The sequence below is a fragment of the Anomalospiza imberbis genome, chromosome 6 (assembly GCF_031753505.1).
Source record: "Anomalospiza imberbis isolate Cuckoo-Finch-1a 21T00152 chromosome 6, ASM3175350v1, whole genome shotgun sequence".
NCBI lineage: Eukaryota > Metazoa > Chordata > Aves > Passeriformes > Viduidae > Anomalospiza > Anomalospiza imberbis.
The window spans coordinates 16,539,220-16,550,274 of NC_089686.1; the positions used below are offsets into that span (position 1 = coordinate 16,539,220).

General features: G+C 40.1%; 1 protein-coding gene across 1 annotated transcript in view; it reads left to right on the top strand.

Annotated features, from left to right (window-relative positions):
- CCDC88C (coiled-coil domain containing 88C) overlaps window positions 1–10,748 on the top strand; it is a 96,114-nt gene extending 85,366 nt beyond the window's left edge. Inside the window, exons 26-31 of the mRNA XM_068194869.1 lie at window positions 1,046–1,225; window positions 3,393–3,575; window positions 3,940–4,008; window positions 4,757–4,825; window positions 5,610–5,911; window positions 8,471–10,748. Of these exons, the coding sequence (XP_068050970.1) occupies window positions 1,046–1,225; window positions 3,393–3,575; window positions 3,940–4,008; window positions 4,757–4,825; window positions 5,610–5,911; window positions 8,471–9,484 (1,817 nt within the window). The 3' untranslated portion in view covers window positions 9,485–10,748. The remainder of the gene's footprint in view (window positions 1–1,045; window positions 1,226–3,392; window positions 3,576–3,939; window positions 4,009–4,756; window positions 4,826–5,609; window positions 5,912–8,470) is intronic.
- The last annotated feature ends 307 nt before the right edge of the window (window positions 10,749–11,055 follow it).

Below are 11,055 nucleotides of genomic sequence, written 5' to 3' on the forward strand. Positions count from 1 at the left end.
GAATTTTTTCATGTAAAATGATGAAATTATTTTTTTTAACACTAAGGAATACATAAGGAGGATGGAATGATTTTCTGTTAAGTTAGTTTATAGAGTAAATCAGATGTACCTAATTATGGGAAATTTAAAAGAAAGTTTATCAAAATAAATACTCTTCATCCTTATTAAAGGTAATATATATGTCCCAAGCTCTTTTTTATTCTATTGAGATCATTTCTATCAGCTTCTATATACAGATTGTTATATTCCAGGAATACTTTCCAAGAAGCAGTTTTGAAATTGATATTTGAATACTGATTCTTGTCTATTAACTGTGGGGGTTAGGAAACAGAAGGGGGAGTAGCTGAGAAAAGAACTCTTGTTATAAACTACTGCAAATATCTGTCTGTCTGAAGGTTTTGTTTTGATTGGGTAAAAGCCTTTGTGTATTCTAATTCTTTGAGGTCATTTATTCACTTAAAGTAAAAACAGATGCTTTATGGAATAAGCTCATCCATATGATTCCAGGTGTTTAACATGCATCCTAAGTTCAGCATGGGAAGCTGGGCTTGGGTTGCCACAGAACAAGGCCCTTGTAAAGTGCCAGAGACAACAGAAAGTCTCTGGGGCTTCATTCATTTTATGTTATGTGAAACATCAAAACTCGTGTGGAAATGGGGCTCACCAGTACTAAAGCCTAGAAGACGTCTAGGAAATTTGAGTGTGTTATCGCTGAGTAACATGTACACCAATTTAATTTGATATTATAAAGCAAAAACATTTTGAATGATCTAACTGTAATTTCTGAGTGGACTTGCTTAAATATTGCGTGTATGTGTTAATCTATACCTTAATCTGAATCAGATTCGATATGTTTAGCTATGCATTCAATGCATTCATCAGTCCTCCATTATAGGTGTTGGTCATTGTTTTAGACTTTTATGTTTTTACTGGTTGTGTAGTCTTTAATCTGTGTTAAGACATTTTAAATTTTATTTATAAGGCTTTTTTATTTTACTATTTTTTTTCTTCTTCTTTTTGGGATACCTGGGTGATAACAATTTAGCTGCACAGCGCAAAAAGATTGCCTTTTTGAGAAGCAAAAGCAAGGATAAAGAAAAGTCTCCTAAGTCTCCTAAGTCTCCATCGAATCATCAGTCTTTCTCTAATCGGCTCCGGTTCTGGTCTTCTTCCGACATCCCATCCTCTCCTAATGAAATTCTTTCTTTCCCGGAACTGGGAGTTTTCTAACACCTTCTCTGTAGCATTTATCTTCATTCATTTCTGACAAATGTAAAAAAAAAAAATAAAAAAAAAAATCCCACATGCCATAAAAGAACACGCACATTGATAGAGACACTCAGCATGTCTATACAATACTCTAAATACAAGCAAAGATTAGTGAACATGGACTTAATTTTTCCAGTAGAAGATGAATCACTATTGCACACTGTGGATCATTTCTTCAATGCAGCACACTTTAGGGGACCTCAAGGCATACAGTTTGCGTATGTATATTGGCTGTGGTGCATGTTGTAAGTAAGTGAAGTTGCTATTCGCTTCAATATTTTCTTGCAGTCATGTACTTGCATTGTGTCCAGTTAAAGTGTTGAACCGATTTGCTGTTGCTATGCTTTCTACAGTGTAGTAGTCCTACTAAAATAAAAATATATTCTCAAGTTCCAGAGATTTTTCCAATAGTCTGTGCTACTAAATTATTTTAAAAGGCAGGTTTTTAACACCTTTTTCTGCTTTTAAGTAGTCTAGCTTTGAATATAGAATGGAAGCTACTGGAAAAATTATTCTCAGCCAAGTGTCTTGATGCTCACATTCAGACCTGATATTTAGCAAGGTTTTTATACTTCTAATTAAGAAAATTCATCTTGAGCTGACGTTTCAGTTTCTTATGCTTCAGTTTCAACATATTTTTTTGGAAGAAGAATGTTAATTTGTTCTCTTAAGGCTGGGAATAAACTTCATTAATCCATTGCCCAGAATTCTTGTTGCCTAATATTCATGACCTGGTGGCTTCTGAAATGAATGTGCAGGTCCAGTCCCCTCCCTGTTAGAGAATTGGATGCAGCACAGGCAGTGTGCTACCGGGGCTCAGCAGAGAGGCCAGAAGATCTTGTTTCCCTTCCCACTCTGAGAACTGTCCCCAGGGGCACAATCAGGGACTCTGACAGAACAGCCTGTTTTTTGTTGCCCATATGGGGATTTGTGGAGAACATTAGTGTCCAGGGCAATTAATATTTTTAGCGTCCATGGAAGGTGTTAAGTGTCACAAAGTCAATTAGAAATACTGATTTTGCATGTGAAGCTTTAGCTAGTAGTTGCCCCTGCAGGCATGGTGTATGTTTCAATTCTGAGAGCAAGTGCTGGCCCAGTCTGTGGAGCCCACGCAGACCTAGGGAGAAAATACAGTTCCTGAATGAAGTCAGCTTCCAGGGGCCACCTAGGATGACAGCACATTGGTCCATTTCTCTAATACAACTTCACAGCTGCTCTGTGCTTTGAACTGTCTGTCCATTGTCTCTGCAAGTTGTTTATTTCGACTGCTGCACTCTGCTGCATTTTCAACATTTAGTTTCTGTTACTTAATCATTCCGTAGAAATATATAAAATCTAGAATCTTGCATCTAATTAGGGGTGTTTTTTGCAGTAAATTGTTTAAATTTTGTTCTATGTGTGCCTTAAAGCCTTACATTGACATTACAAGAAATTAATTAAGCTGCTTCATGAGTAGAAAATAATTTTTTAGATTCTTAATCTAAATAATACTCTAGCAGACAGTTTTTGTTGTTCTCCTGCTAAGATCCCAGGAACTCCACTTGAAAATCATTGCACCAGGACATTGTAAGAGCAGAGTTTCAGCCTTGTAAAGACTGAGCTCTTACCCTCAGCAAAGATACAAACCTGAAAGCAGTTAGCTTAGTGCACAGATCACGATAGATAATTTTCAAATCTGCATTATTTTTCTTTCAGTAAGAGCATGACTACTGTCACTCTTTCCCTATTCTATTTTATTACTGAAGTAAGTTCTTATAAAATGCACCTACAAGGAATAATGTTACGGGAATTTCACACCTCACTTATCTTTTCTGGATTCATGTCTTTGCTCCTTTTCTTCCTCCTTTCACAGTAATTGTTGCATGTATAATATCAACCCTCCCACCAGCATTAAGCAGCCCTTGTCACTCTCCCACACTTTACAGAGAGCACACATGATTGACAAGCTGGTGGCAGAAATTTCCTATCCACTTCTGCACTGTTTATGGAAAAGCTTGCCAAACTAGCGCCTCTGTTGTGCAGTTTCTTCGTGCCTGTTTGTCATGTTTGTATGGGCAGATAAATACAAATCCCCTAATGCTATTTTTCATTGAGTCTTATTCATTTACCTCTCTCCCCACCAGTGCTAATGGACCTAAAGCAAAAAAGGAATTCCCATCACGGAGGCAGCAATGATAATGCTGAAATCTCAGCAGACTCTGCAACAAAGCCCAGCTGTGTGGAAATGGGTCCCAGGACTTACTCAACCTCAGCTATTCACGTGCACACTTCCACCCCCATCTCCCGGCTCCAGAGCAGGCCAAAAGGTGTGTGTGCATTTGATACAGCAGCTAGTAGTGCCAGGCAGGCTGCTTCATAGTTCCTGCAAGGCTACAAGTGGCATTCAAGTACAAAACAAGAGCATTAATATTTTCACTCCTGCTTTATCTGCTGAATGGTTTAGTTAATGAGGTGTGGGGTTTACTCACTCTTGTAATGTCATCAACTTGGCAGAGCATATTTGGGTGTCAGTTCTTCAGTGGTTCCCTGCCCAGTGTTTAGAAGATGGGGTCTATAAAACCCTCTTGATCACCTCAGTCTTCTGCACTGCTAGAATGTGTTGGGAGACAGACCTGAAGGATTAACCTTTCTGTGTTCAATTGGCCTTTTAAGTTTTATGTTCTTTTCCAGGCTGTAATTCAGAAGATAATCTCTGTGAACAGTCCCCGGAGGTGGAGTTTGCAAGCAGCAGACGGCATGGTAAGCTTGTAGCATGTGTGAGTGCTCTAAACATCTGTGTTAAGACTTGTTTGATTGCATCCATATGAGCTGTCCTGGAGTGTTTTAGTTGCATTTTTCTTACAGAAGAAGGTGTAGTAATTCAGCACCATTTTGGGAATGGGATTCTAACTGCTTCTGGTCTTCTGTTGAAGCTTTTAAAAACAATGCTGGCATTGAGGCAAGTTGCCTTCCACCACCAACACACCTTTTAATGCATGTCCTACAGATTAGTTGTTGATTTTTCTGGAGAATGTTTAATTCCTTTCTTAAGGGAGTGAATTAGCAGTAAGAGAAATTTGGTGTGGGGCTTGTGGATGCAGTGGGAATGCTGATGAAGCAGCAGCACTGCCTGCTTAGAAGACTGCAGAAATCCGAATTTGCAAGCTGGCCACCTCCAGTTCCTTCCAAAGAAAATTGAAAAAGAGACAGCAACTTACTGTTGAACTTTTTCAGTATCTGCATTACTTTATAGTTACTGTAAAAATCCAGAACATATTTCTTTGTGCAAAAAATGAGATAAGCAAGATGGATCCTAAACAACTTGAAAAATGAGGATGTTTTCTACTCTGTCCAGATTTTGGCATCCTGTGTGTATTATGTTGTTAATGTTTTCAAAGTGACTTAGTTGCACAGGTCCTATTTTCAGAAGGGAGACTGTAGCCAAGGCTTTCAGAGAATCAGAGGTACTTAAGATCTGTTTGTTCAATGCTTGATTTGTGTTTTTCAGTGTCCAGGCCAAACAGTTTAGAGAGCAGTAGGAACGCTTCCAGCAGTAGTTCACCTCTCAATTTGAAAGGTAAAGCTTTTGCAGCTGAGTTGTGACAAACAGGAAGTGAAATTCTGTGAAACTGTGTGTAAAATGCCATTTTCCTTGCAATTAATTTTGAAGACTTGTTTTGAAATGGTAGTGATTATGCAGTCTGGACATGGCTGTCTTGGGAATCAAAACTGCTGGCAAGAAGTGCTTTTCTAAGATTGATTCTGGCAAGGGGTGGCTTTTAAGGCAAACAGTCGGATTTTGCTTCAGTCTGACTGGCATCGTATTGTGGGAAATATCAGGCCACTCTTAGACTCTCTACAACAAGAGATCTCTGTGGTTCTTACTCTGCACACAGCTTGTGTATAGAACCAGTGTGCTCTGGAGATTTGCTTTTGCAAATTGTGCATCCTTGAAGAATGCCAAGAGACCTGATACTGTGGAAAAATCTGCTTTCTGCTTTTCCACGTCAGGTTCTAGCTCTCAGATCACACAGCCAAGACTGGGAGATCTTTCTATGGCACACAGGTTGTAAAGAGGCACCCCAATATTATCTTACTAATATAAGGCTTATTAGCCTCCAGTGGTATTTTTATTCTTTGGTGAAGTAGTTGTGCTTGTTTGAGGTGCTGTAAGATATTTCGTCGTCCTGATTTTTCAAAGCTCTAATTGATTTGAGCTCTGTAGGAGAAAAAAATGAAGGTAAAGAATGCCACCCAGTCTGTGTGGAAACAGCCCTGGATGATAAGTTCCTACCTGAGTGTGAAAGCTACTGAAATTATGTCAAAGCAGTGCCATTAATGGTATTTATGCTTCTCCTCAGGTTCCTTAGACCATATCCATGGTAGAACTGAGAGCCTCAGCAGTGAAGATATGGTACCAAGCAGAGAGGCACCAGTCTTGCTCCGAGATACGTATTCCCTTCACTCTGCTGCTGCTTTCTTAAGCCCTGGCAGCAGGCATGAGTCCTCCTCCCACAGGAATGGTTTGATGTCTGGTGATATACCTCAGAGGAGCAATCCATCCCAGTCTCACGCAGGCAGGCAGCGATCTGCCTCACCTGGCAGTGAGATGGTAACTTTGGAAGAGTTCTTGGAAGAGAGCAACAGTCTGTCTCTACCAAGTGTAAGTAAATAGAGCTAGATAGCCCATTTCAGATGTCAAAAAACTGTTCAGAGCTGAATTAGGAGGATGAGGGCATAGGGAAGGAAACAGAGACAAGATGATCCTTGTTCATATATACAAGTACTATCAAATCTTGCAAAACAAATGAGAGTTTCAATAACTAAGGTAAAATTAGCTTGCATGTAGCACTCTGCTAATTTATTTTTGTTTATCAGCTGTGGCAAGTCAGATAATCGACTGCAAGTACTCTGTATTGAACTGCTGGGGCTTTTTGCTAGCAAATAATTGTGGTCAAGGTTTTGTATCATCAGTTCTCAGCTCCAGGTATCTTTATTTATAAACTGATAAGTTTTCTCTGTAATTTTCAGCTGCTAAATCTATAATTAGGAATGATAACCTAGAATAGTTTTCAGTTGAAGTGCAAAATACAGTTGTTAAAACAGTTTGAAAAAAAATCTGAAAATATCAGTGTGTTTGAGAAAGGCCATTTTTCTTGCAGTAGGAAGTTTTTGATTCTTTCACTATGTTTTCGTTTTGACTGATACTGCCCTGTTGGTTCAGTAACTGTAAGAATATGTTGCACATTGAAGTGCTTTTTTCAGGAACTAAATGTTTGTTTTCAAGATAGCATTTGTCTTTCACTCCTCAGACATGCTGTACAATAGTGAGGCAGTGCACTATTGAACAGGTTAATATCTTAAAAGCAGTTAATTGATAGCGTAAGTGAACAGAGATTTCTGTTTTATGAATGCCATGGTAAAAGTACTGAAATCAGCAGAGCTGTGCTATTTCATGGCATCAGTAAATCCTGGTCCTTGAATTTTCACAGTAATGTTGAAATGTACCTCCTATTCCCTCATTACCCTAAGTACAATTCTAAGCTTTTAGAGATGTTTAAAACTATTACTTTTGTGTGTCTGTAACTACCTGACCATGTCCATTTTCATTCTTTCTGTCATCCTGTTCCTTTTCAGCATCGGCGCAGTTTAAATGAGAGTGAAATGATTTCATTACACCAATTTCTGTTAGAAGCTGATGCACTGTATTCCTCTTGCTACTCCCCATGTCCTTCCATTCATCAGGAACATTCGCAGTCACTCGAATTGGTCCTCAGCGTTTCATATCCTGACAGCATGAGGCACAGAACAGGCAGGGGAAATAGGAGATCTGCTTCATTCTATATCCCCAGGGTATCCATTGTTCTTATTATGAAGGCAACAGCTCCTGACTTACCACAGCTTTTGCTAGCATATTAATACCTATAGAAGCATACTGTGAATTCTGGTTGTTACCTTAAAGGCTGCCAGATCACTTGCATTAATTGCTTATAAAGTATTTGCAGCATTTGGTCATACATGCATGTTTTTGGAGGACTCGTCATTCTGTAATGCTAATGTCTGTAACAGCTGTTTGAATAAAGTTAAAAATAACCCTAACAGTTTAACACTTAGTTGAACTAAGAAATCTTCACACTGCACTATTACCATTGATGGCGTTTGCTTATGGAAAATGAGTTTTTTGACTGGAAGAAATATTTGGAACACAAGTGAAATAAGTGTATTAAGCTTTAAACATGCTCCCTAGAGAAGAGTAAAGAAGTAAATTTCATGATCTAGAAATTCTGGAATTTGCTGTATTTTGCCAAATACTATTTTATTTTAATTAATATTCTCTTTACCTGCTGACCCTGCTCAGTGGACATAAGCTCTTGCTCAGCCTCAAAGTTCATATACTCAAAATTCTCAGATATAAACAAAAGCATCACTGAAATACACCACACAGATCATTTCCAAATGCTTGTTCAGCATTGTTGTTTGTAATGACAGCATGTCCCTTAACTGTTCTGAGCATGTCTTTTACTAATAGTACAACGCCAGCTGATCAAACATCACCGTTTTTTGGATTGCATGGACCATCCACATGAAGTACTCACTGTATATTTTCTTCTACTGCCAGGTTAATTGTCTGACTTGAAATTTGCAAGTTCATTGTAGGCAAACAATTTTTGTACATTTCATTGTATTGTACATGCAGCTCTTAACATACACAGTATATGGAACTGGAGAGGTGAAGGGAATCAATGGAGAAGGAATGAAATTTCTTTGTAATGCTAGCACATCTCCGCAAGGTATTGACTTCTGTTACATTCCTGAAGTTACAGTAGAGAGTTATCCAGATGAACTGTATTCTGGAATATGACAGACATAATTGATATCTGCTGATACCAATGGCTGATGTCATCAATATGATACTGATGTTAAAGTGACAACGGCTGATGTGAAAGGAAGCAAAAGAGCTGCTGTCCAGGTTGCAACCAAAATGATTTTAAAATTATGACAATTAACCTGGCAAACAAGGTTGTCACAATCTAATTACAATAAGCACGTTATTCCTTGAATTGGATTTATACCCATTTTAAACATTCATCTCTTCTGTTTCCACTATTACTGTTTGGTTTAAATTAAGTGGAAAGGAAGATTTTGTGAATACAGAGTTCTGCATGATTCTTTAAACAAAAAGTGTTGTCATTAATGTGACATGCATATTTTCTCACACCAGGACACCTCCACTAACAGAGATGACTTGCTCGGCGATTATTTTAGGAAAGCAAATGAGCCTTCAGCTACCGGAAACTTGCTGGTTCAGCCATCCAGAAAGGAGGCTGCTAAGATGCCCACTAGTCTTGCTGCTCCAACTGTGAAGATAGCCGTGGCTGGTGAAGAAGGAAGAACGGCTAAGCCTGATAATTACATGAAGCCAAACCTCAGACACGTTGAACCTGATGCTCTGGCAAACCCCCAAGGGTCACTTAAGCTTCCTCACCCAGCACAGCACCAGTCTGCCAGCGGGGTGCGGCAGATGGCCCAGCCTCAGCAGCCTGGAGCCGTGAGCAGGAGGAGTACGTCACTGAGCAGGGCATTCAGCTTGGCCTCTGCAGACCTCCTCAGGGCTGCTGGCCCAGAGGCCTACAGGCAGGAGAGCCCTCAGAAGTCAGGAGCAGAGCTGCGTGGGGGCAAGGACACTGTCTGTCAGAGCACCAGGGCTTCTGTGCCAGCGAGCTCCCAGGCACCCTTAAGAGAGAGGCCGCAGTCTGCAAAGGTGGCAGGTTCTGTGCAAGGTGTTGATTCCCGCTGTCGGCAGCTCGATGCGAGGCGCCTTTCCCTGGTCCCACCAAAAGATGAGAGGCCACTCTCCTTCCATCAGTTCTCTGCCTCACCAACTGCATCCACCAGCAATCTGAATGTCCAGCAGCAAGAGCGTGTGAACCCCGGGCAACACTACTCATCTGCATGCCATACTCCCTCAAAAGTCAAACCCAAGTCAGCACCTCGTACTGAGGAGGTGGCCACAGTGGCCCCTGCCAGAGCTGTTTGCAGCAGCACTGAGGCAAATACCTCCCCAGGACAAGGCCAGGGTGATGCCATGCTTACCAAGTGCCAGGGTAAGCTGTTGGAAAGCAGCTCTGGGGCTGTAGAGGAGCCTGTGAGAGCAAACAGCTCCAACAGCACTCCTGGGTCTCCTGACCCCCAGGGGGATCAGCAGACAGTTTGGTATGAGTATGGCTGTGTGTAAGCCACAGGTGTAGCTGTAATATGGGTGCTTGGTATGGCTGATGTCCAGGTACCATTCATCTAGACACTGTCAGGTCTTAAAAGGCATCACCTGTAGGTTGCTCTGAGTATTCTCTGGGTACTGTTTCCTAGTTGGACAAAGTGTGATTAGGAGAATCAAGGAGCAAAACCCTAGTCCTTCTGACACTGTTGTGCCTAAAACAAAGTGGAAGCCTGACCTAATCTCACAGCAGACTTGGCGCCTGATTCTCACAGGTTCTGAGCATTCCCTAGTCCAGCAGAAGAGTAGCAGGGTCCTCTGTCATTGCTGCACTGTGCACCCTTTCTGCATGCATTAAAGAAAAGTTTCACAGGTCCTGTGTGTGCTAAACTCAGCCCCACCATTGGTAAATAACCATATTGAAAAGGACATATGAAAACCAAAATTCTCCCCCAAAGACAGAAGCAAATGCTTGACTTCAGCATGGAGATGAAGAGCAAAAGTGTGTGGCTTTAGCTATGGATCTGGTAAAATCTATTTTTCTAGCCACAGACACATCTTATGGAAGGTATTGTATAGACTTCAAGGGTCATATCTCAACCTTTCCCACTTGGGCTGTGTAAACACAGAAGCCAGCACAATTACCCCACTGCCTTCACTATAGCTGCAGCTTAGGGGATCCTTGACTCTGCAGAGTGGTGCTGCCTTTTGAAACTTGTTTTATCTTTTATACAAACACTGGAACTAATGCAGCCTTTCAGGGGAGATGCCATTTAAATTGCTAAAGTGGCATCTCGTGTACAAAAGTGTCTTGTAAGTATGTATATAAGAAGCTCAAGTACTGTATAAGAATGCTGTGTAAATTGTACTATTGCATTCTTGTGTGCATGACAGCCCACATCCTATGTGGGCTTTTGTCTCTTAGAAATCCTTGTTTGTCTCCAAGAACTTTTCTCAGTATAGAAAGCAAAATAATTTTGTACACATGTGAAAAAATACACTTTTAAAAATCTATTTATGTGCAAAAAAGTTCCTTGTATGTTTCTGTCCAGAGTGTCATCAGCTGCTTATGTATATATGATCAAATGTGTATCTTTAATTCCATGTTTGTAAAGCTGTTCTTCTTGCAATAGACTAAATCCTTTAGAAAAATACTTGTTTTGCTGGTTCTGATTTAATATAGTAAAATATAAAACTGATTCATTTGATGATTTTATCGAATATGTAGCGATCCCCATTCTGAAAACTACAAAATTGTTTATAATAAAGATTAAAAGAAAATAGATTGATGTTCTACTTTTTGTCCTTGGAAAAATAAAAACCCCAAAAATGTGATTGACAGTGCTGGAGATCTGTCTGCAACAGCTCTTCAGAAGCCTTAGTATTCGTTTTCTTGTCTATATGGTAAAGTTTTATTTGTTTTTATAACGTAGAAGGTGTGCCAGGAGTCTTTTTGTTTAATTGTAGCCTTCTTACTGAAGACTACAGGAGGGTTGAACATGCAAAAATAAGTGACTTACAGTTCACACTATAATTGGACTGTTAGATATTTATGCTTCTCCGAGCACTTCAGACAAGGGCAAACATGCTGT